Source organism: Neoarius graeffei, chromosome 15 (assembly GCF_027579695.1).
Source record: "Neoarius graeffei isolate fNeoGra1 chromosome 15, fNeoGra1.pri, whole genome shotgun sequence".
NCBI classification, from domain to species: Eukaryota; Metazoa; Chordata; class Actinopteri; order Siluriformes; family Ariidae; genus Neoarius; species Neoarius graeffei.
In genome coordinates, this window is record NC_083583.1 from 60,524,951 (window position 1) to 60,551,193 (window position 26,243).

Here is a 26,243-nt window from a genome sequence, read left to right on the forward strand (position 1 = left end):
ATAAAAACATATTTATATGCCAAAGTCAAGCCTATGAGTTCCAAAATGATGTCTGTTCCATTACTTCTGTTACGATTGTCCATCTCGCGTCTGTTACAAATTAATTACAATCTAGCTATATACCATGTTAATCTTATTGAAAGAATGTGTATGTTTATTCTACTACACATGCTTATTAATTATATTTGCTGAAACATCACCTTCCTATGTTTCAAAAAGTAATTCTACATTGTTAAAATTGAGAATCTATATGTCCACAACACTTCTGTTACGTTCTGACTTTGGCATATAAATGTTTTTATTACATCTCAGAAAATTAAAGTTATCTTTTAACATAGCATTCATTAAAGATTACATGTTTTGTGACCTGATGGTAAAAAAAGAAATGGTTTTAGGTGAATAAGTTCATGTCCCCATTTCAGTACCCATAAGCGTGGAATCACTCATATATAATGTATGTGTGTGTGTATATATATGTATGTATGTATGTGTATATGTGTGTCCAATATCTGAAGAATGTCAATAAAAACAAAACAATTGAACTTTTTTGTGTCTATTAAGACATAAGTTAAATTGTAAGCAAAAAAAAAAAAATTTGTAAGCAAAAAATGGACTTTAGAAAAATATACAATTGTGCAAAATAAGTTGTCTTACAAAACAGTGGTCTGCGCAGGACAGTTTGTAGCCATACAGTCTGTTAGAGCAAGCCTAACAGCTTGATCACGGAACTTGTGAACACGGAACTGCCAGTGTTGCCAGATTGGGCGGTTTTAAGTGCATTTTGGCAGATATGAACATGTTTTGGGCTGGAAAACGTCAGCAGTATCTGGCAACACTGCTGATAACTTTGTTTATATTCTTGAATAGCTCTTCATGACGTCAACCGGAAGTGTACCAACACAATGGGGCGTGTAGCGCCACCTATGGCTCGGGTGCACAATGTACCTCACACAATAGCTCGATTTCCTTGTGTGCATGTAGGATTGGATTTCTCTGGCACTCCTGCTGGGACCCTTAGCTCGATTACCGACAGTAGCTCGATTTGGATGTGCATGTAAACACACTGAGTCTCACACACACACACACACACACACACACACACACACACCACTTGAAGATTCCTATAACCTTTCTCCCTTGACTGAGTCACATCTCAGTAGCAACAAGCACAACACAGGGACTGAAACCTTTTAATTTTTTTTTCCCCTCATAAAAAGCACTATTACTTAAAGTACAGTTTGTTTTTGTGCCATCTCACATCATGTTGTCTTTATTTGTATTTGAGACTCCAGCATGTGCAGGAATTCCAAAGATAGAGAGGAGGAGATAATGACGTCCCCGTCTCCATGTGGAGATGACCATATTAGGGAACCAACATCATCTCCAAGTGTCCTTATCCCCCGCCACATCTCGCTGTATTACCATGGGGGTCAAACTCATAATGCAGGCCTTCTCCTGCTTCTGTCATTTGGTAGAAATATCTGTTCAGGGAATAACCAAGTAATTTGCTAAGCAGTCTGAGTAGTTACTTCTGGGCTGCTCTCCAAAAAGAACATTGCTGCTCGTCTGCAGTTTGCTAAAGATCACGTGGACTATAGGGTGCATCAGTTTCCCCCTAAAAATGAAAAGTTCCTCCGATCATGATGCATTTTTGCTTTTATGTTCCTTTTGGTAAGAAAACACACTGGGTGAAATATTTTGACAAAATTCAAAAGTTTAATGGTGGCACCAGGAGCTCAAAGTTATGGAAAAAGCTGCTATTTTATGACTTTTATGACAAAATTTCGATCACTTTTCATGAAACGTTATGGCACCTTATAGAGTATACCAAATATCTTAGATCCACATTTTTAGTCCATATTCTAAATATATTATCAAGCACAGTTTGAGTTTTAGCTGTTCATTGAATCATTGTTCAACTACTTTTAAACAATACAGATGTATTATGAATCACATTAATGCTTCTCAATCCCTTGCAAAGGTTCTTAACATGATCTCTGGCTCACAAGAAATCAATAAATGGAGTCCAACATTGTGATTCAAACCTTACGCGAAAACATAAAATAAGTGGGGTGGGTTTTTTTGGCAAAAAAATGAACCTCATGGTGCCGCCATTAGACTTTTGAATATGGTCAAAAAATTTTACAGGATGTCTTTATTGGTGAAAAGGAACACCCAAACACACATGCGTCAGATTTTATGAAGGTGAGGGCAACTGATGCACCCTAGTGGACAAGCCAGAAGGCTACTGGAAAAATTTTTTGGCGGCATGGTGGTGTAAAGGCCTCTGCATGCTCTTGCGACAAGGCTTTCGCAGATAGCTTTTCGCAGACAGTTGTAATTTATCGTTGAGCGGGGAGTAATAGGCGTGCGCGATGTTATTCACCGCCACAACGCAAGGGGGCGCGAAGTCGCAAAATCGCTAGGAGTAGTTGGTGGGTGTGGTTAGTGGAGTGTTTATCCTCCGGTTACTTATAATGACTAGAACTGGAGTCGTATAGATGTACGTACTTCCTCACTGCCTCGATCAACTGCTCTTCGTGCTGCTCCATCTTCGCTTGTGTTTTTAAAAATGGCGGTCGTGAAAACAAACCAAACCGGGAAAGTAGGGAAGCGGAAGTGCGTGTACAGCGGATGTAGAGTGGACCAATCGGAGCTCTCTTGTCTGCGAGGCTTCTGCGGTGGTCACAATTTTTGGGAGGTGCGCGTAGAGCGTCTGTGAAGCGGGGGGGGACTATGCAGACGCCATCTGTGACGCTGTCTGCGAGGACTGGGTTGTCAGCATAAATTGGCCCCAAGTGGTTAGCATGGTTGCCTCACAGCAAGAAGGTTCTGGGTTTGCGGCCAGCAGGGACCTTTCTGTGTGGAGTTTGTGGGTTTCCTTCAGGTGCTCCGGGTTCCCCCACAGTCCAAAGACGTGGCTAGGTTAATATGGGACGGTCTTGGGCTGAGGTCCCTGGATGCTGTTAGCATGGCTGCCCACTGCTCTGGGTATGTGTGTGTGCTCATTGCTCACGTGTGTGCGCATGTGTGTTCACTGCTTTACGTGGGTTAAAGGTCATAGGTAATGGTCGGAGGTGAAACATAGAATATCAACTTTTATTGTCTAGAAGAACGACCCAAAAAGCGAATTCAATCTTCCTGGTGTCTAATTTGCACCCTTAAATTGAATAAAACGGTTAAAATGTACTGTTTTGGCCAATTTCCGAAGGTTTGTTTACATCTCACTTGTGCGCATTTTGACCACCAGGGGACCGTCATGATCTCATTTAAGCCAAACAGACTGGGAGCAGCTCTGTGCTTTACTTGCGAACCAAGCACACATGTACGGACTTTGGCCGTGAGAGGTTGTGTAAAATGTCTGATAGTGATTTTGAAGTAGAAACTCTCCAAATTGAATATTGAGAGGTGAAAACATGTATGAACCTCTGGCCATTGTGAAGCAATCGGTGAATGTGGCTCACTGGTTTGACCGTGCGGCCTCGGAATCGGACAGCGACTCGGCTGACTCTGATCGCGGTGACCCTGGACCTCAACAAGGCTCGCGCCCAAACGATTTATCCTGGTAGTTATGATAAATTCCTACTTTCATCGTAATACTAAATAAGAGCCCTTTTGAAGAATAATTAAAGCGCCCTCCCTAGTGGATATAGGGAGCGATTACCAGACAGTGCGCCGGTAGGCCACATTAACCTGCCATCCGCGGCATCATACTATTTATAGCCGACTCTAAGCGAGGAAATATCCCTTTGTCTCATTTCCACAATGATTGTACAGGATCCCTCAGGATTCTTGACTTGTCAATTGTGAGCAAAAGTAAAAATGTTTACCTCCAATCTTCTCCTTTTTGCTTGAGCGTTGCTGCTCCGTTTCTTCTTTGACTGCTTGATTTTGTTTCACGCGCACAATCCACTCTCTCCTCGTCTCCTCTTCCGGGAAAAGAAAAACACCCCTCTGGCTTCACGCGCACAATCCACACTCTCTGCCTCGTCTCCTCTTTTGGAAAAAGCCAACCCTCTCGCTCCGCCTCTTCTCCTCTTTCAGAAAAAGCCAACCCACTTGCGCCGTCTCTTCTCTTCTTCTGGAAAAAGCCAACCCACTCTCTTTGCCTCTTCTCCTCTTGGAAAAAGGTAAAAACTTCTTCCTGAACCGGTCCCGTTGTTACAGTTCACTGCACAACAATAAGGCATGGGGTTTTTTCTTTGGAAATTCCTGAACGCACGTCTGCACCCAAGCCAAATGGCAATGTAAGTAACCAGAAGTGGACTCAACTCGAGCGGATTGTCTTAAATGATGTTCAAAAGCTGAAAGTATACAACGCTGCAGTTTTACCATCTCTGCTTTACACCACTGGATGCATGACACACTACTGTAAACACTTCAAGAAACTGACCAGGCTACAACTCTGACACCTGTGTCAAATCCTCAAAATAAGACACCAGGACAAAGTCCCTGATGTAGAAATCCTCAGGCAAGCCAAAACGGTGAGTGTTGAGCCCTTTTCACAGCTTCGTTGAGCTGGACACACATGGCGTGACTAACCAAAGCCATTTTGTACGGTGAACTGAGCCTCGGAAAGAGTAGACAAGTAGGACAAAAACTGATGTACAAATGTTTTGAAGAGGAACATGAAGAATGTCCGAGTTATCAATCAGACGTGAGAATGACTCTGTCAAGGGTCTCGCGGTCCATGTGCATTTCTGCGCATCGTCATGAAGACTAGCGATGGACAGACGACGACCAGGATTAATTTTTCAAAGAAAGCTTCCTTATTAGGGGGCGGCACGGTGGTGTAGTGGTTAGCGCTGTCGCCTCACAGCAAGAAGGTCCGGGTTCGAGCCCCGGGGCCGGCAAGGGCCTTTCTGTGTGGAGTTTGCATGTTCTCCCCGTGTCCGCGTGGGTTTCCTCCGGGTGCTCCGGTTTCCCCCACAGTCCAAAGACATGCAGGTTAGGTTAACTGGTGACTCTAAATTGAGCGTAGGTGTGAATGTGAGTGTGAATGGTTGTCTGTGTCTGTGTCAGCCCTGTGATGACCTGGCGACTTGTCCAGGGTGTACCCCGCCTTTCGCCCGTAGTCAGCTGGGATAGGCTCCAGCTTGCCTGCGACCCTGTAGAACAGGATAAAGCGGCTAGAGATAATGAGATGAGATGAGCTTCCTTATTAGGAGTTGTTTGATGGACTCTTCTACCCTTTTCTAAAAGGGTTTTACTTTGAAACTGTTTGTCTGTTGTCTCTGGTAATTTTGAAATAAATAGTTATGATGTATTTTTATGGGATGTTCATTTGTAGGTCTGCATAACATAAGGGTAGCTCTGCATTAATGAATTAACTAACGGGAAAATGTTCAGCTTTTGAATACGGATCTATTTGTGGACATGATGTAAAAATGTTTAAGCTTGCATTTTGCATTAGACACTTATTAAGCAACACCAAATCTTCGGGATTATGGGATGTCCTTTAATAGAAATTTAAACGGTATTATGGTGAGGGGTCTTTCACCAGATTTATAGTGATATAGTCCAGAAATCATCATTGGAGAATTGTATTTATTTTTCATCCATCACTATTTGCATTTAAGGCCAAGAAAAAATAATTGTTTCCTATTACATCTTGAAAAAAAATAGGGTAGGTAGGTCTTTTTATCACACAAAATACCGGGTAGGTAGTGTTGTGTTTTTTTTTTAAATAAATTTTAGGTGTGGGACAAACAGTGGCACATAGTGGGGAAGTGTCATTCTGTGACTCAACCATCCAGAACCAGGCCTAAGAAAACCAGTGAAGCTTGTGGAATACAGGATTCGGAGCCCATGGATAAAATATAGAGTGCTCGGATGCTTAAAGGAACTATAAACATAACTACAAATGTTGAACCTTAACTTTATTAGGAACACTATGTTGTGAACTTGTATGTTTAATATGAATACAAAGAACAATCAAAAACAGCTTTAGACTTTTGGACCTGCTATTATACGAAATGATCAATCAGTGTACTTTTAGTATTTTTGTTTTGATGGCTAACATTTTTTTTGAAACTCCGGCTTCCGTTTACATTCAAATGTCAGCGCCCGCAAGCCAAAATTGCTGAGCAGGCTTTCCAACGTGACTTCCATCGTGATATCAATACCGCCGTTAGCCTGGGCGCTGTGTGTATACTGTTTGCATGACTCGTCCAGCGGAGGATGATAATGTTCGTAGAGTTCTTTTACAGTTGAAAACTTATTGTCTTACAATCTTCCATGTGGTCGCAACCGATCACGGTAATCGAGAACACTTCGTTGGCCGCCATGATGCCTAGCGTTGTGTACAACACAAGCCGGAGTTTCCCAGAAAGAGGTCATGACGTCAGATTGAGGCCGTGAGAAATCAATGAGTGTTTCTTGTCCGATATATGCGTTTTAGAATTGGTCACTTGTCAGATCGACAATATTATGCAAATCGTAATGCATTTTTTTTTTTTTTTTTAATTTATTGTTGGTCGGCGAAAATACTTTTTTTTTTTTTTTTTTTTTTTTTTTTAAAACATCTAACAAAAAAGTCTAGGGTCGGGGCATTTTTTTAAACGGTCGGTCGGGTAACCGGAAACAAACAATTATTTTTTCTTGGCCTAATTCGGTCTAGAAACTGACAGTAGGCTGATTTCTAATGTGTTTAATCAACACAAGTGGGCAGGTCTCAAATAGGCTTGATAAAGAACAGAGAACCGAATTCAGGAATGAGTTAAATATTATTTCATTCTTCTTCCTTCCAGCAGCAATATGGCCAATGCCCTGGCGAATGCCGCATGCGAGCGTTGTAAAAGCGGCTTTGCCCCAGCCGAGAAGATCGTCAACAGTAACGGTGAGCTGTACCACGAGCAGTGTTTCGTGTGTGCCCAGTGCTTCCAGCAGTTTCCGGAGGGACTGTTTTACGAGGTACGGCATGACTCTCTTAATAAAATGAACCTCTCGGTGATGTGCTTTACTTCCTGTAATAATGGAACACTACATTATTTCTTATCTCGAGAATCCTGTGTATGTCTGTCTGTGCCTCTTGTCGTAATATTTAACATAAATTTAAAATGCCTTGAAGCGTTGTCAAGCTTTTTGTCATTTTAATCAGGATCCAGTTTTCACATTGCTCCAGTTTTCATTTCTTTGTCTGTCCCTGTAGTTTGAAGGCAGGAAGTACTGCGAGCACGATTTCCAAATGTTGTTTGCCCCTTGCTGTCACCAGTGTGGTAAGATTATGCATTATCAGTCAACTCAGATGTTCCTGTAAACGCTAACGACAATTGCTCTGTAAACTAACAATGTGGAAGTTTTATATAATAAGTTAAATTTATATAGCGCCTTTCAAAAAACCCAAGGACGCTTTACAATTATAGACAAGGAAAGAAAAAATAAATAAATAAAAATATAATAAAGTAAAAAGTCCACCAAGTAGGGGTCAGGATGTAATTCCCGTGGTGTAGCAGCCACGGTCCCACCAAAAGGCGCACGAAAACAAGTCCCACATCTCCAGCACCGCCGCCGTGACACCGTCAGCAACATCGCTCGAACACCACGCCGTGGATCCACACAGCGAGCAGAGAAGCTCCGCCACGCAGAGTGCTAATGTGTCCCAAACCGCCTGCACAGCCGCCGCGACGCCACCGAGCAACATCGCTCGGAACATCACGCTAAGCGTTAAAGCACAGAGCGCTGGACAACCACGATGTAAATTGAGCAACAGGCTCACTGCAGTCCACAGCTGGACTGTCGTGGAATGTAGTTTAATATTCTGCTGCATGTTCCTGCGAGAAAGTCCAACAAAGTGTTTGTTTAAACAAAACGAAAGGAAATGAGAGGGAATCTCTTAAAGGATGTCAGTAATAATGAAGCTGCTGATTCGAACCACATCATCCTGTTGTTGGAAACAGAAGGTTGCTGCCGTGATAGACGGGTGTCTCGTAAGGCGGGGCTTTCGACCAAAGGCATCTTCCAAGCATGGTCGTTTCGAACAACCTTTTAGGATAGCATTTACAGTAGCGTGTGATGTCCGCACACTCTTGCCCCTTTTCCACCAAAGCAGTTCCAGGGCTGGTTTGGGGCCAGTGCTTAGTTTGGAACCGGATTTTCTGTTTCCACTGACAAAGAACTGGCTCTGGGGCCAGAAAAAATGGTTCCAGGCTAGCACCAACTCTCTGCTGGGCCAGAGGAAAGAGCCACTTACGTCAGCAGGGGGGCGGAGTTGTTAAGACCAACAACAATAACAAGACCGCGAAAGATCGCCATTTTTAAGCGACGAGAAGCAGCAGCTGTACAAACACGAAGTCATCCATTATTATTATTGTTGTTGCTGCTTCTTCCGTGTTGTTTTTGCTTCGATATTCGCGCCAAGGTTTATGCAAACATAGCGACGTAACTGACGTATACAGCGACGTAATGACGTGTCTTCCCTTAGCACCGCGAGCTATGGAAAAGCAAACTGGTTCTCAGCTGGCTCGCAAGTTGAACGAGTTGTGAACCAGCACCAGCCCCAAACCAGCCCTGGAACTGATTTGGTGGAAAAGGGGTATGTGTAGTAAACCCAGAGAAATAGCTATTTGGCTAACAGATATCTCACATCATAAATGAATTTATTTAGTTAAAAATTAAGACACAGGGTTATGAGCGTGCATATACAGTGTTTTTCTTGGTAATGTTTCAAACATCTAAATTTGGGAGGGGGGGGCAAAAACCTATTTTGTATACAAAATCACTTTTCTGTGACGTGTGGTCTGCTTCCTCCTCCTACCATCGTTTGAGGGAGCTGCCGCACAGATTTATGGGCAATAGGCAGCATTGAGGACACATCGATACCTTCAACTGGGGCCAGTTTGGAGGGTATCTTGGAAGACTGTTTCGAGCGGTCCTTTTCCTGTTTCACACGTACCCCTAATCTCCGTATCTTGTGTACCTGACTACTGTAGTAATTGGTCCACCCCTGCTCTGTATATTCTATACTGGGTGGCTTTTTTTTTTTTTAAATAGTGGAACAAAATGAACCATGTTTAAAAGTAGACTGCCTTTCAGATTTTAAGTGTAGGTCATAAATTTTCCCGACACCCAATTTTTTTGTGTGTTTAGTGGACCGAAAGCTACTGAATTTGAATCACAGACTTCCAGTTTAATTTTTAAAAAAATAAAACAATTAATAAATTTAAAGCCACGTGGCCCTAAATTCTCCGTTATTTTTTCCTGCTTCCCCGTGACCCAATACAAGATACTACTTCATGCATCACGTGGTGGGCTTTCCCTGTTCACACAAGGCATTGTGGGATACAAATCTGAAACAGGAGAGAAAAATGGAGGACGTGAGTGTGTGGATGAAACGTGAAAGACCGACTACAGTAACGGAAAGTGAGAAATATGTTATTTACCAGCTGGGAGGTCCGTATCATGAAATACCGTGACCGAGGTCTTGAAAGTGCTGAGCGAGGCCCTCTGGGCCGAGGTCAGTATTCAAGGCCAAGGTCACGGTATTTCACCATACGGACCGACCTTAAGCTGGTAAATAATATATTTTTTTTTTCTTTACCAAATTCTAACAGAAAACGAGAGCACCCGAAAGGGAAAGCCGAGCCGCCATTTTGAATCCTCATTCACGGCTGTAATGCAAATTGCTTCCTCCTCAGTATACAAGTGCACTTCCATGGCAGGAAAAACGCTACATTTCGCCGCCTATGTAGTCCCCTATTTATACAAATAGGAGTCATTCAGGATTCAGCCATGTTTTTGCTCTGTGTTTTTGCTCGACCAAAGTTATACGGTATTATGACCTTTATATTGCATAAATAAAGCCATTTGGTGAAACTTTGAAGAAGAGATTGTACTGGTTTAAAGTTTTTACCTAACGTAATATGTATTAGGATAACATGGTCCAAAATGGGCCTCATTAACTAATGAAATCAAACTGTCAGCGAGTTAGAGGTTTTTAGCTTTCTCCTGAAATGTTTTCTTTTGTCATCTTCAGGGTAGTAAAACTCGCTTTCACTGTGAACAGTCGTTATCTCTATCCATGCTGTAAAATTAATGCCATTTTGAATCCTCATTCATGGCTGTAATGCAAATGGCTTCCTCCTCGGTATACAAGTGCACTTCCATGGCAGGAAAAAACTACATTTTGCCGCCTATGTAGTCCCCTATTTATACAAAATTGAGTCATTCAGGATTCAGCCATGTTTTTGCTCGGCGTTAGCAAATTACAGGTTTTTAGCTTTCTCCTGAAATGTTTTCTTTTATTTCTTCTTCCTCAGGGTAGTAAAACTCGCTTTCGCTGTGAACACTGTCGTTATCGCTATCCATGCTGTAAAATTAATGCTGTTCTCCTGAGAAATGCTGGCAAAAATTCATAAGATTTTTGATAATCTTATTAAAAAAAGATAAATGTTGACAAAAAATGCTACTATGTTTGTTGTTGTGAATGAGCGAGTCGCCAGAGGTCCGTAACTGGGGTCCGTACCGTAGGATACGGACCCACTCGCCAGCCAATCAGAACACAGGATTTGGACCATGAAAAAAATAAAATATTATGAAGGAAAGGAAACGCAGGACCAAACTAATAAATATCAGCGCTCAGCGAGCACCTTGGTGTGGTCAGATGTTCGTTTAGCAACAGAATGATGCAAGTGTCAGTGCACGGTCAAAGGTAAACATGCGCATGCGCAAACACGGACTTCCTCTGTCTGTTTGACTGCACAAAGCGAGTGATTTTCATGCACGTTATTTGCTCAGGAATCCCATCAAATATTAAATAACTTCCCAGCCACAGAATGGCCTGAAATTTTGTGAGGTATTACAGAAATAAACATGTATCACAATGAGCACATTTCAGAGGGGATCAAATTTTATATCCCCAAGTTTTTCTATAAGATGTAAGTGGTATTGCCTTTGTTTGTAACAGTATATAATGAGCAGATGATAGTCTTCATAATCAGTTAGTTCAGGACATATTGGTTGTAACGCTTCCACATTGCTTGCCCAGTTCATATTTGTTCAATCCCCTTCACATGCCAAATGTCACACTGCCTTCTTCAAACTGTGTTTGCACCCACGTCATTTCATATCATCTTAATTCTTTGGGAAATGCAAGCTTTTTTGCCCTTGACTGTATAATTACACACACGTTAGTATGCTGTTTAGTATACATATTAATATAAAGAAATAAACCAAAATGCACAGTATTGTCATGGCTTATTGTTAATCCTCCTTCGTCTGTAGGTGAGTTCATCATTGGCCGTGTGATTAAAGCCATGAACAACAGCTGGCACCCTGACTGCTTCTGCTGCGATATTTGCCAGGCAGTGTTGGCTGATGTTGGATTTGTCAAAAACGCTGGCCGGTAAGCCTGTTCATTCTAGCAACACTTCTTTGGAGGATGCTGCAATACTTTTTGATTATTGCACTAAATGTAGAAGTTTCTTCAGAGCTGCTCATCAGCTGAAAGGATTCTTAAGAAGTGGCACATCTGTGTGTTTTCCAGTCATCTGTGTCGTCCATGTCATAATCGGGAGAAGGCTCGCGGGCTTGGGAAGTACATTTGTCAGAAGTGCCATGCCATCATTGATGAGCAGCCTCTCATCTTTAAGAACGATCCCTACCATCCGGATCACTTCAACTGCAGCAACTGTGGGTTAGTGGGGCATTCAGGAAATTAACTGCTCTCTCCAGTGCTCACATCGAAGTCTGTCGTGACGCACCATATCCCCAGTTAGCTGGAATATTGATGATATTTGTCGTGTATATATAAATGGTTTTGATGTTATTTTACAGTAAGGAGTTGACTGCTGATGCTCGGGAGCTGAAAGGAGAGCTGTACTGTCTCCCCTGCCATGATAAAATGGGCGTGCCGATCTGCGGCGCCTGCAGGAGGCCTATCGAAGGCCGTGTGGTCAATGCCATGGGCAAACAGTGGCATGTTGAGGTAGGTATGAGTGTGTGAGACACATGTCGAGTACATGCTGAAATTAATATCCTGAACTCTGTAGGCAGTGGGGCAAAAAATATCATTTGGCAATACTTGCAGTCTTCATGGTACGTGATATACATTGCAATATTTAAGAATTGTAAGGCACCAAGAAAACATTGGAGTGAATTTATTAAAAACTATAATTTGTATTATTTTTATGGAGATTAAACAATGGAGATCTAGAAATTGAAAGTTTTTTCCCCCCTCCTCCACAAAGACTTTTTTTTTTTAAGATCAAGTGTAAAAAATTAATTTTTTGCTTCCTATAACATGACACATCTTTTTAAGAAAATCAAAATAATATGCAAATGTGCTCGCTCGTAGGCATTTAATGATTCAGCCAGTTCATGATTCGATTTGGTTCGTGATTCAATCTTCCCATGATGTTTTAAAAAAAAAACATTAAATGAATATTGTTACCAGAGAAATGCAGCATTTATTTTCCTATCATCAACCTAGATATTCCTCCCCCCCCATGCCAGGACCTGATCTTCCCAGGCAGTCTCCCATCCCAGTACTAACCAGGCACTTGGTGCATCAGACAACACCGAACTCTGTTTCAGTAGTCCTTAGCCCAGTGGCGGCTCCTGAATTTTTTTTTCGGGGGGGGGTAGTTTTCCCCCGTTATGTCTACACAGACCGTAAATGTCCACAGGACTGAAGTAAATTGACCTAGGTAGCAAATCAATTGGCCGAACTTGTTTTTGCCTGGTAAATTCAGATATCAATATAGACAATATCTCTCCTCTCCACTAGGTGGCAACACTGAACAAGTTAAAGGTGGCAAACTAAGGTCGCCTAGTAAACTAGACCCACCCGCCTAGCGGCCAAAAATATTTTTGCCTACGAGTGGCAAATATTCACATTTAGTCTGGCTTGCCAGGCTAAAACTAAGGAAGATTCATTGTGAAGCCTTCAAAGCAAAACATTTGGCATCACAATCAATTAATATTACATTACTCATTTATTTTCTCATATTATTCCAGTATTCTATAATAAGTAGACACAAATTCTTAATTATAAACATATTCTAATTTCTTCATTCTAAAGAATGCAATTAAAGTGGCAGGATATAAATCCAAAACAAGTGTTTATTTAAGTTTTGAAAAAGATGAAGAAAAGCATAACCATCCATCAAACAAACATGTGCAGCTTAATTGTGTTTTTTTTTTTTTTTTTTTTTTTTTTTTTTATGTGGAATTGCACCATTTTAACAACAAATAATTCTAAATAAATTCTGCAGTTTTTTTTCCCCAAGAATTCCTCCAGAAAGCCATGCCTTAAAAGGAAATTTAAAGTATTACAAGCATGTCAATGAACACAAAAGGCTTTAGTTATTTAGCTATATACACACAAGGTTACACAAGGTTTTGTAGTCAGTGCAACTTGGCTTAACAAGTTGGAAAAAAGGTGCTGCTGGCTCCAATGAACACATACTGTACAATATATAAAAACTGAAAATATGTTTAATTTACACCAAGTCAGAGAGAACTTGAGGCTACTGAAATATTCCAAGCATGGCAATGTTAAACTGCCATTGGTAAAACAAAAACATGGCAATGTTAAACTGCCATTGGTAAAACAACTGCCATTGGTAACACACACACACAAACAACTTTTGCCTAGTAAATTCAAATATCAGATATCACTGTACCGTCTGCTGTGCTACTTCCAGGGTGGAAGAGAACGCAAGGGTAGCAAAAACGAGCACTGACTACATCACAGCCAGCTAGCCAAGTTTTCCGGTGGTACCAGTTCTTGTTAAAACCTCTTGAGTAGGTCTTCTCCCCCTTCGTAGATACTTGCTTGATGTTTAAATTCGGTCTAGGAGGTCCTCGCTGTTTGATTGCCGTTTTCTCCTCATTGGTACGACGACTAAAGGGAACTTCTTTCAGAGACGCTATCGTATTGTTGCACTCAACACTCGCCGCCATCTTCATAGAATGTTCACACATTTCCCGCGCAAGTTGCGTTTTCCAGCCCAAAATTATGTTCAAAGCCCGCCAAAATGCACTTAAAACCCCCCAATCTGGCAACACTTGCGTGGCGCGACAGGCGTATGATGTAAGCACACTGCTTGTGCGAGCACATAAAACCCAATAGAAAATGCATTGGGAGCATGATTTTCGAAAAAAACGTACGTACCATTAGTGTCAATGGGAGATTTGGGGGCAAATCTGAACCTGACAGAAATCGCCCCAAAAAGGCGTGGCTACACCAGGCGCGACCTTAGCCTGATTGGACAATGACATTACTGTTGCCGTGGTAGTAGGAGTAGATTTTAAAAAAAAAAAAATCTCCCTCCCTGTTTGGGAGTGCGTCGCCCAAATCGCCCCCATTAACGAGCCGCCGGTGCCTTAGCCTCTCGCCTATTACATAGCTGCAGTTACAGGGTGCGTCTCGTCCCCTGGTAACCATGAGAGTTTCATTTCCTTAATAGCCAACAATAATTATTTCCCCAATTATTTGGAGTAAAATACAGTGGCCTATTAACGAACATTCTTTTCTTAAAAATAAAAAAATGTTAACATAGACTTTTAGGGCGGCACGGTGGTGTAGTGGTTAGCACTGTCGCCTCACAGAAGGTGGTTCTGGGTTCGAGCCCCGTGGCCAGCGAGGGCCTTTCTGTGTGGAGTTTGCATGTTCTCCCCGTGTCCGCGTGGGTTTCCTCCGGGTGCTCCGGTTTCCCCCACAGTCCAAAGACATGCAGGTTAGGTTAACTGGTGACTCTAAATTGAGCGTAGGTGTGAATGTGAGTGTGAATGGTTGTCTGTGTCTATGTGTCAGCCCTGTGATGACCTGGCGACTTGTCCAGGGTGTACCCCGCCTTTCGCCCGTAGTCAGCTGGGATAGGCTCCAGCTTGCCCATGACCCTGCACAGGATAAGTGGTTACGAATAATGGATGGATAGGCTTTTATTTAATAAACTTTTATGTACATTTACCTCTCCCTCTGCTTTCAGCAGTCTGTGACTAGCTCTGATTTCTTGTCACGTCTATTTGTACAGTCACTTGCACAGCAACTCTTTCCCATTTTTTTTTTTTTTTCCTCCCCTCCCTCTTTCCCATGCCATTAGAGCCGTTTTACTTCCACCTATGTTGAAGTTGTGTACTCCTGCCATTTAAATAATATTGGCTGGCATTGAGTGGTATATCTCATCTCCTCTCATCTTTAGCCGCTTTATCCTTCTACAGGGTCACAGGTGAGCTGGAGCCTATCACAGCTGACTACGGGTGAAAGGCGGGGTACACCCTGGACAAGTCGCCAGGTCATCACAGGGCTGACACATAGACACAGACAACCATTCACATTCACACCTACGGTCAATTTAGAGTCACCAGTTAACCTGCATGTCTTTGGACTGTGGGGGAAACCGGAGCACCCGGAGGAAACCCACGCGGACACGGGGAGAACATGCAAACTCTGCACAGAAAGGCCCTCGCCGGCCACGGGGCTCGAACCCAGACCTTCTTGCTGTGAGGCGACAGCGTAAACCACTACACCACCGTGCCGCTGAGTGGTATATCAAAAATGTTATTTACTTAAGGCCACACCAATTCGATTAGTTGGTTCTCGGAATCGCCGCTTGAAGAAAAAAAAAAATCGAAATCAAACTCCCGCCAACAGAAAAGGTCACGTGACATCAAAAACCAATCAAATCGCCCCTTTCACTTTCGTTAAAGACTTGTGAAGTAGCCTACTCCTGGTCAAGTCTTTTTTTTTCTGTGCATTGTAGATGTTCAATTGACTGTAATTCAATCGTTTATTTAGCCTATCTGTTTACTGGTTTGCCTGTATCGTTTGGTCCATTTCCACAGCTAATTTTACCATCAGAGCATATTTTTATTTCGCCCCCTTGCTTCATATTTTTCCTGAAAAAATCCGAGAACCAACTAATTAAATTGGTGTGGCCTAAATGCATACATACACACTCCGTTTTTTGATGCCCGTTGATATGTTTTGTAAATACGCGTGAAGAATATCTAACGAAGTTCTGGTAGCCTTTTGGGTGTTCAGTGCATCTTTCTGTTTCCTGGTGAACAAACAAATGCTTCTGTGCATGCACAGCAGAAAACTCTCACTGGATATTTGCATCAGCTCTGTGTGATGTCTTGACAACCGTGCAATATTGTAAACCATATTCAACGCTCATTCTCCATTGGGTAGCGTGATGTAATGCACGTAGGATAAGCGATATGCTATCGAACCAAATGAATGAAACCTGCTAGAAGGGAATGGAACGTGTTTTTATTCCACTGAAAAAGTGTCCTGTATGTAGTATAATGTACGTTATTGTGCTCTCTGCTGTCTAAACAATGTTGGAAGAAACTGATCACGGAGCCTGACAATCGCAATTCCTTTTTTTCATTATAAATTTCTATCATGATTTATTGTAGCACGATCATTACATGCCTACTAGCTAAGTGTAGGTGCACTTGGGTAATTGAGTGATCAATCTCATTAAATCTGAAGGTTAATAATTAAAATTGAATCAGTCTCATTAATTAATACCATTAATTTTGGTGCTTAATAAATTACCAAACAGCTAAATTATGGTATTCCAATTATGATCACTTACCATATTACACAACCTATATGCACCTTTAGAATTCTTTGGAGATCGGGCAACCTCGAGTATATTATTAGGCACAACAAATAAAGACACACAGTTTCAATAATAATGGAATTTATTATAACAAAGATAAAAATGGATAATAACAGTTGAAATCATTATATACAAATGATTGTGTGTGAAAACAAAAGATTAGCTTTGTGTGCTAATTAAGATATGTTTGTGTGTGAGAGAGGGAGGCCTGGTGTGTGGCCTACAAAAAGGATTAGCTCTGGTAGCTAACTCCACGTGTGTTTGTGGGGGAGGAGTTGACCACGTGGTAAGGCCTATGGCCTAGCAAAAGAAAGAAGCTAGCATGGGATGCTAACTGAGGTGTGTTGGTGAGGCCTGTGACCACGTGTTCGTGTAGGCCTAGATTAGCTTCGTGTGGCTAAGCTAAGACAAAGGAATGCTAGCTCATAACACTACTAAATCCACTGAAATCTTGATGAGGTCAAGATGTGTGATAAGGAAATTAAAGTGTTAGTGAGGAATAGAGAAGCATGCACAGCCTATCTATTAAACAATTGAGAGAACATCGAACAATTAATTCAATTTGACACGCTGCGTGTCTACAGTGTAAACAAACCGTTCCTGAGTTTTAATTCACACTACTTCAATAAAAGCTAATTCCTAAGACTAGGTTTTTTGATTATGCCCAAAAATGCCAGTCTTGCGCAAGATTTATGAGATGTCCCGAGACTTTTGGAGTTTTCACCGTTGTGGAGATCTCCGTGAAGCACAGGGAATTTCTTGGAGAGGCTGAGTTCACAGGAGCCCGTAGAGACTTCTGTAGAAAAACAAAGAATTCTTGGTCCGACACTTCATAGCTCGTGGGAAGGAAATCTTTGTAGAACAAGGTGCACAGCGCTTCAGTTAAAAAAGGGTCCAGACACTTTCTCAACTTTGAATTAAAACTGCTTGGGCGGCAGTCGTGATGTCACTTCTAATACGAATAAAACCGGTTGTAACTCGATTGAGTTAAAGATCGTGCGACTCTGGAGTCTACCTTGGCCAAGGGTAAGAAAGAAATCGTGCTAAATCGTGGATCTTGCAAGAAAGAGGTCTTTTTCTGGTTTGCTCGGGTGAGCAGCCTCTTTGTGTCCAGACAGCTCGAAGTCCGGGACGGAAAAGAGAAAGTATGGTGGATCTCCGGGTTTCTTATGCCTTCCTGTAGGATGTGACGTAGGTGATCCCGCCCACGCGTGACGTAGGTCAACGTGGAAGTTGGCTGATGGGAAATGTAGTTTCTAAAAGGGACTGTGTGTACCTACATAAGTGTGGGTACCTCATACAGTGAATGTGATCAAGTTATTGCATAAGCCTCATATTAAGATTGTAAACAGTATCAAATGACCAGTCCTGCATATGCACCATTGCTTTCTCTGTACAGATGGTGACAGTTGTAATGTTTTAATGCTAACCGATGAATGTGAACTATAGCCAGCTGGTTATTGTTTGTGTATGCTGTAGTTGCTTTCATCGCTTATGCCTGTGTGTGTGTGTTTGCAGCATTTTGTGTGTGCCAAGTGTGAGAAGCCCTTCCTGGGTCATCGCCATTATGAAAGAAAAGGACTGGCATACTGCGAGACTCACTACAACCAGGTAACATGGTGCTGTTTGAACTGCAAGACGGCTCCATTCAGTATTTTGCTGAGCTTAGATGGAGATCCTTCCTCAAAGGGAAACAAATGTCATTACGTTGTCGAGTATAGGCTTTAATGTAATTTGTAGCGGGCTGAATCTTGACCTGTCTAACTTGCCACGAGTAGTTTAAAAGAACAGCAAACCCTTTGAGCACGTAGTGATGGGTCACCTTGCAAATATCCTTTTTGGGGTTGTTTATGATCCTGAATCATGCATGTGAATTTTTATTTATATACGAGTGATTCCACGCTTATGGGTACTGAAATGGGGACATGAACTTATTTTTAAAAATTCACCTAAAACCATTTCTTTTTTTACCATCAGGTCACAAAACATGTAATCTTTAATGAATATGTTAAAAGATAACTTTAATTTTCTGAGATGTAATAAAAACATATTTATATGCCAAAGTCAGAACGTAACAGAAGTGTTGTGGACATATAGATTCTCAATTTTAACAATGTAGAATTACTTTTTGAAACATAGGAAGGTGATGTTTTAGCAAATATAATTAATAAACATGTGTAGTAGAATAAACATACACATTCTTTCAGTAAGATTAACATGGTATAGAGCTAGATTGTAATTAATTTGTAACAGACGCGAGATGGACAATCGTAACAGAAGTAATGTAATAGACATCATTTTGGAACTCATAGGCTTGACTTTGGCATATAAATATGTCTTTATTACATCTCAGAAAATTAAAGTTATCTTTTAACATATCATTCATTAAAGATTACATGTTTTGTGACCTGATGGTAAAAAAAGAAATGGTTTTAGGTGAATAAGTTCATGTCCCCATTTCAGTACCCATAAGCGTGGAATCACTCATATAATATAATACATTTTTTATATATTGCATACTAGATTAGATACAGGTGTGGTAGGCCTTTAATAGTAATGCCTGCAATGCTTGTTGTGCGGGAAGTGCCTATACATTTACACAGTAAATTTCCGATCGCTGTGTACCAACATAAATATGTTCAGCTTCACATGAGTTGGGTATTTTATAGGGGGGTAAAACCCTGGATTTTCAGAATATGCACTCAGATTTGCACGATACTGATTACTTTTGACACGGTGATCTTTTTTTCTGAATGTTGACTGTGAAAGCGCTGGACGCGGTCATGTTGGGTTTTGGTCGAAAGCCAATGATGTGCCACCCCGTGACGTTAGACTCTAGCTCGCTTTCTATTGGTCGACACTGGCCGAAATCCATACCAGAGGTCGGGAACGATCATGACCCCCTAGTGGGCTTTTTCGCCCAAACCAGTCAATTTTCAGTCAAACCAGAAACCGGCCAGAGACAGCAGAAGTTCTAGTCAGTCGATAGACGTGTATCCTTCTGTGGAAAGCAATAAAAATATTGGATTCTGGAGGATGGAGGAAAAAAGAGAAGGTTCAGGGATGTTAATCATATTGTTCTGAAGAAGTCGCATTTGATTAGAAACATGTAATCCATAGCGCTTTTGAGCGCCACCCTCTGAAAAGTAACATGTGGAGCTATGCTGCCATCTTTTGCCTTGTGCAATTACATACAATGAGTGTTTGTATGGCAATTAGGCGAGTTGTAGAGAAGAGAATACAGTCAGAGAGGACTGATTTAATACTTTTAAAAGGAATCTATGTAGATTATGATCCTTAATGATCTTTAGTTGGATTTGAATGATTCGGTACAATGGCCAGCAAAGTACCTGCAATCAACGGTTCTGGTCATGCCATTGCTCAGTTGCTGAAATTTGAGTAGTTTACGCCATCTCACTATGCAAATAATGCGATTAAATTTCTAAATAAATACTGGAGCAAAATGTTGTTTTTTTTTTAAACTCTGAGCAGTTGATAGATGTTTGGGGCACAAGAATTGCTCCTCAAGGTGCTTTGCTTTACTTTCTCAAGATGGGTGCATATTGTTGGAAGCGGCCAAATAAGGCTGACGGAGGGGGGGATTAAAACTTCAAACAGCTGTAACTTCTGTTCTATTTAACCTAGGGGGAAAATAAAACCAGTTTTGAATTCAGAACTTCATACTCTTGATATACCACACTCCTTGATCACAACTAGATTTAAAACTGGCCTGCCATTGGTACTTTTATGTAAATGTAAGAGTGTTTTTATTTAAACAGATGAGGCATGTATGTTGAACTTGCTTATTATCTGATTGCTCTTGTTCTGCACAGCTTTTTGGTGACGTCTGCTACCACTGCAATCGAGTGATCGAAGGAGATGGTAATTACTAAGCTCGTTCATTTAATCTAATCATACGCATAATGCAATGTCAGGAAGCCCTTGTGTTGACTGGCTGTGTTCATGCAGCCATTAGAGCTGATAAACTGATTGAGCTAGTTTTGCTGAAAAAGGCAGTGAAGGGATGCTTCCATTTTCTGTTGATCCCAACCCCATGTTTAAATCCTCGATGTGCCTGAGTCAGTTGTACACGGCAACATTTTTGGCAGTAGCTCATGACTTTCATGTTTTGTTTCAGTTGTGTCTGCTCTGAACAAAGCCTGGTGTGTCAACTGCTTCTCTTGTTCTACCTGTAACACCAAACTCACCCTGAAGTAAGTCTGTGTATACACACACCCACACACCCCTCTCTCTTCCTCTCCTCACATTCTCTAGGGTTTCATGTCCAACTATGGTGATGCTTGTGCTCTCAGTACTTGTGTGCTGCATCCTCAGGAGCGTTCTCTATTTCTAGCATGTGTATATCCTTTTTTTTTTTTTTTTTTTTTTTTTTAAAATCTGCTTGCCTACTCTTGCCATCAATACTTGTTCACCACATCTCTCTCTCCTTTTCTAAAACTACTTCTTGAATTTCTCTCCTATTTCTATCCTTTGTTGCCTTCCTATTGCTCTCTTGCTCTACACCTCTACACTGTCCTCATAGGGACAAATTTGTAGAGGTTGACCTGAAGCCGGTGTGTAAGCACTGCTACGACCGGCTGCCTGAGGAGCTGAAACGGCGCCTTGCTAAACGCGAACGCGATGCTCGTGAGAGGAAGAAGAAGACAGCTGCTGTCTGTTCGTAACTCCTGTCTCGTCTTTTTCTCCACACTTATCCATCTTTACCCTTTCCTTTTTTGGGGTTGGTGTCCTCTTCCATTTCCCCTGGCCCGTTTCCTGCATATTTTTACATGTTTTTCTTTATGGTTGTACACGGTGCAACATTTTTGATTTTACAAGTTCAGAGAGTCATTCCTGAACAGTTTTATTTAATTTCTTAATTGCTGCACAATTTGATTTTGACCAAGATCACAAGACACTTTGCGTTCAACACACACGACATTACGTTTCATTTGATCAAGTCAATCAAATGTGTGGCATAGGACTAAGCATGCAGCGATAAAGCAAAATACATATTTATGACTATTTGAAACAATGAAATAAATGAACCGCAATTTTTATTTATTTATTTTTAATCAGGCTACAGAATGTTTTTCTGAGCTGTAATTGTGTTGCTGAGACAGCAGAGGGTGCAATGACCTACAGTAAAGGGAATGCACATGACCTCACCCTAGGTGGAAGTAACACTGCTCTAATGCTGCAAAAGCACACACAAACGCATCTAAAAGGGGAAAGAGCTGCTGTGCGATTGACTGTACAAATAGACTTGACGAGCCAAGATAAAGGAAATGGCAAACACACAGGTAGTACAAATGTTCATAAGGTTTGAGAAAAGGCCTTTTTGTTAACTTTTTTTTTTTAATGAAAGGAATATTTTAGTGAACATGCTATTATATTTTATGCCAACCTTTGGGAAAGTAATTTTATATTTTGGATAATTTTTCTTAATTTAAAAAAAAAAAGTAAAAAACTGAATTGTTGCATGCCTAGATGGGACCAAAAAAAGTTTTGGCCATAACCTAACCCGAACCATGTAATTATAACACAAAAAAAAAGAAAGAAATGAGACAATGGAGCAGTGCACAGTCTATATTCATCTCCCCCCCCGGTTATTAGTTAGTATTACTACCATACTCCCTTTGAAACGACGTTGTCCGCTAAATGCCAACCTTTCAGAGCGGCAAAATTGGACAGCCTCTGTCTGATTGGATGGAGCCAGCAATTTCTAAGTCTTGCCACAAACTTTGAATTTGATTGAGATCTGGGCTTTGATTTTGCCACTTGGGGCGGCACGGTGGTGTAGTGGTTAGCGCTGTTGCCTTACAGCAAGAAGGTCCGGGTTCGAGCCCCGTGGCCGGCGAGGGCCTTTCTGTGTGGAGTTTGCATGTTCTCCCCGTGTCCGCGTGGGTTTCCTCCGGGTGCTCCGGTTTCCCCCACAGTCCAAAGACATGCAGGTTAGGTTAACTGGTGACTCTAAATTGACCGTAGGTGTGAATGTGAGTGTGAATGGTTGTCTGTGTCTATGTGTCAGCCCTGTGATGACCTGGCGACTTGTCCAGGGTGTACCCCGCCTTTCGCCCGTAGTCAGCTGGGATAGGCTCCGGCTTGCCTGCGACCCTGTAGAACAGGATAAAGCGGCTAGAGATAATGAGATGAGATTTTGCCGTTTTAACACATTCAGGTTCTCGGTTTTGAATCAAGTGTAGCTTTGATATTGTCCTGTAAGGTAAATCCCTGTATCAGGTTTCTTCCAGGTAGTTCCGAGTTTTCTTTTCAGGATTACCCAGTATTTGGCTTGAACCATCACATGCTCGTCCCTGACCAGTTTCCCAGTAAAAGCATTGCCAAAATATAATGCTTCCATCACTATGCTTCACTGAGAGCTTGGTGTTCTCAGGGTTTGTTACATGTTCATTTTTTGTCTCCTCACACCAGAGAACCATTTTCCAAAACTTAGCTGCTGAGTTTCCAATATACATTTTGACAAATTCCAAACAGGATTTTATATGGGGAAATCCTGCCGTGCCCCCCCCCCCCCCCCCCCCCCCCCCCCAAAAAAAAAAGAGAAACCTGCTTTCTTCTCACCACTGTTCAGTTCAGAGCTTCATGATGATTTTTAACAAATAGGTGTATCACGTGGCACTTGTAACGGGTGATGCAAGTACAGAGATGCCTACCCCAAATTTTGAATTTAAGTATTCTTGAAAACATTTTTCAGTATTTTGGAATGACTTTCAGTAACATTAATTTATGCGCATTTCCATTATAAAGAGGTGTATATACCAATATGTTTAACATTTAAATTATTAAAAAGAACTGTTTTGTGTGAATTGAATAAACAAAACGCGAGCAGCCATCTCAACTGAATTTCCACTCAACAAATTTCTAGAGCATACAATATATCATTTTTATAAATACAATAGTGTTCCCTGTTTGCAGACATTACGGTTGACTACCAATCATTGGTATTGAATGTAACTCCTCAAAAGTATTATATTATATTGCCTGGCAAAATGTTCTACCTGTTAACGGATTCTAATAAAATTAAAAAAAAATTTCTTATTTCATGCCAAAGAGAGTCCGACATTGTTATCTTAACGTCCCAATATATAAATACTTCAGCATAATGCTTCAGAAGAGACATTGAATAAAATGACATTTATAATTGTATTTAAAACAGTGGAATGATCAATTTTTTGCCACAATCCCAACAGCACTAATCATAAAATTCTGTTTTTGATCATACTACATGTACATTTGCACCTGCAACACTGAAAAGACTTTGAATTAAAGAAGTCCAGCCAGTGTTTGATATTTCAGTGAATAAAAATCATACATGTAAAAAGAAACTGAATAAGTTTAACTCACATTTCATGGCACTAATCGGTAAGTTCAACTCCAAACACAGGTCAACCATCACCGCTTCAGCACGGGTCACGTTCCGTGTCTTTTCATCCACAGATTTCGTAAAAAAATGCTGGATACCCCCAGATTTACTTTCCGCCTGACTCGCCATTTCAGCATACTTTTTTTTTTTTTGGAGTTGACATGCCGCGTGCAGTCATCGCGACCACCATGAGTGATGTTAAAGTCAGTTCTACACAGTTTGCAGTGCGCGTATCCATTGCCCTTTTGACTGGGTGTAATGCACGGCCATTCCACCGTATCGAAAATAGCGCGAACAAATGTGCGGAATCTGCGCACGTCACACACAGCATGTGTGGTTGTCGTAAAAATAAATAGCCTAGCCGTGAATCGCGCATGGATTGAAAAAGTCGCTTGGACATTTAAAAACAACTCACTGGAATTTAAGACTTTATAATAATTCCGTACAGAATAACACTGTTTGCCCTAACATTGTATTCACGTAACTTTTCCATACAAAATACGGCCAATCCGTACTAGTAGGCATCTCTGCAAGTACCTTGTAACAGGTGTATCACATGACCTTTCGCACAGGTGAAATCTAATGGGGGTACATACTTATGCAGTTTTTAATATGTTTGCATGCTGTTGTTAAAGCATGTCCGTTTTATGCATTTCTCATTGTAGTGCTACAAAATGTGGAAAAGTTGTGGCAGGGAGTACATACAGTACACAAGGCTCTGTAGATGCATATTGTAGTAGTGTGCTTTCTATGACTTGAAACGAGCAAGTATCAGAATAGACATCGCTTTTCTCGTTTACAGGAACAAGTTTGTGGAGTTTGACATGAAGCCTGTGTGTAAGAAATGCTATGAGAAATTTCCCCTGGAGCTAAAGAAGAGGCTGAAGAAGCTGGCTGAAACTGTAGCCCGCAAGTAGACTTGGACACCGGCAGGGGCACTGGAGACTCGGCGAACTTTCCTGTGCTTCATGGAATGGAGAACTATGCATTTCTGTAGCCTTCATATCCTCTCGCATTGCTACTCAGTGGTGTTGGTTGTATTAGTTCAGTACTCAGTATTATTCTTATATTTGAGGAAAGCCCAGTGAATGAGGTAAACGTGCTTCACTTATTGCTGCATATTTCGGATCACAGTGCCTCTTCATTTATTACAATTCAGGAACCAAAAGGCTTCATTTCATAGAAATGTATGAAAAATTTTATTCCATATATGCAACAAGAACGCTATGCTTCACAATAATCAGTATGCGATCTAACGTGCAGTTTACATGCTAGAATAGCTTGATGGATTGAATCGGCCGAACAGGATACACTGCTTTTACTTATAGCCAAAGCTGTTTGCCTTGTAATGTAATCCTATATTATGTAATGGAATGTTCTGTGGAAAACGGGTAATGAAAACCCCGTTTTAGACGTCTTACTTTACAGGATCTTAAATATGTATCAAGCTCTCAAACACTTACCATCATATGCTCATTTATTTTTATAATACAGTAGGTTTGTGTTTTAAGTTTGGCATATTTCAAGTTGTAATATATTAAATATGCACAATGTTTGAACTGATCATGGGGTCCAGATTAACGAGGACTTTAAAAAGGTCCTGTAAAAATCATACATGCGTGTTCCTGATGCTTCTTGGTATCATAAATGCATCATGACCATGGGGTAGAAAAGTTTAATTGGATCGAATCCATTTGAATTGAAATGAGTTATGCAGCTGAATGAATTGACGTGCTGTATCTTTTTTTTTTTTTTTTTTAGCCCCCACAAAAAAAAACCCAAACAACTCATGTATGAGGATTTTATAATTTAAGGGTGTTATTTCCTAGACTTTTCACAGCAAAATCTGGCACATCAAAGGGACCAGCTACATTTTTAGTCATTTCCCTTTTATTATTGGGGGGGGGTCCATCAGTGACTTATTACACAGAATAAAATTAACTATGTCATTACATCTGAGCATTATATGCAACTATATTCATCTTATTTATGCTGTTCCATTTCATTATATCTCTAATGTGCTGATTAATGCTTTAAACATTATGCAAATAAAATATGCACTTGTGATTTATGGTTTGGTGCACATGTCATTCTAAAGATTACCACTTGATGGCAGTAATGTTGGTGTCTTAATCCGTGGTTGTTTCTTTTAAACATGTATAAAACGGAAAGACAAAGTGAGAAACTTCTCAATCTTCCATCCTTTCCTTACCCTCTTCTGACCCTGTCTAAGATTCTCATTTAAATTTGCAAACCACAAATCAATGGTTTGAGCCGAGGGA

The 26,243-nt window shown here is 41.0% G+C and overlaps 1 protein-coding gene across 3 annotated transcripts in view; it reads left to right on the top strand.

The window, feature by feature from the left end:
• Positions 1-26,032, top strand: part of lims1 (LIM and senescent cell antigen-like domains 1) — a 32,745-nt gene extending 6,713 nt beyond the window's left edge. The window contains exons 2-10 of one of the 3 annotated variants that reach the window (XM_060941743.1): positions 6,750-6,912; positions 7,151-7,217; positions 11,221-11,341; positions 11,483-11,632; positions 11,773-11,923; positions 18,093-18,185; positions 20,408-20,456; positions 20,713-20,788; positions 21,118-21,338. In XM_060941743.1, the coding sequence (XP_060797726.1) occupies positions 6,750-6,912; positions 7,151-7,217; positions 11,221-11,341; positions 11,483-11,632; positions 11,773-11,923; positions 18,093-18,185; positions 20,408-20,456; positions 20,713-20,788; positions 21,118-21,259 (1,012 nt within the window). In that variant the 3' untranslated portion in view covers positions 21,260-21,338. Of the gene's footprint in view, positions 1-6,749; positions 6,913-7,150; positions 7,218-11,220; positions 11,342-11,482; positions 11,633-11,772; positions 11,924-18,092; positions 18,186-20,407; positions 20,457-20,712; positions 20,789-21,117; positions 21,339-24,763 lie in introns of those variants that run through there. The other 2 variants (XM_060941742.1, XM_060941741.1) reach the window with 2 other exon arrangements.
• The last annotated feature ends 211 nt before the right edge of the window (positions 26,033-26,243 follow it).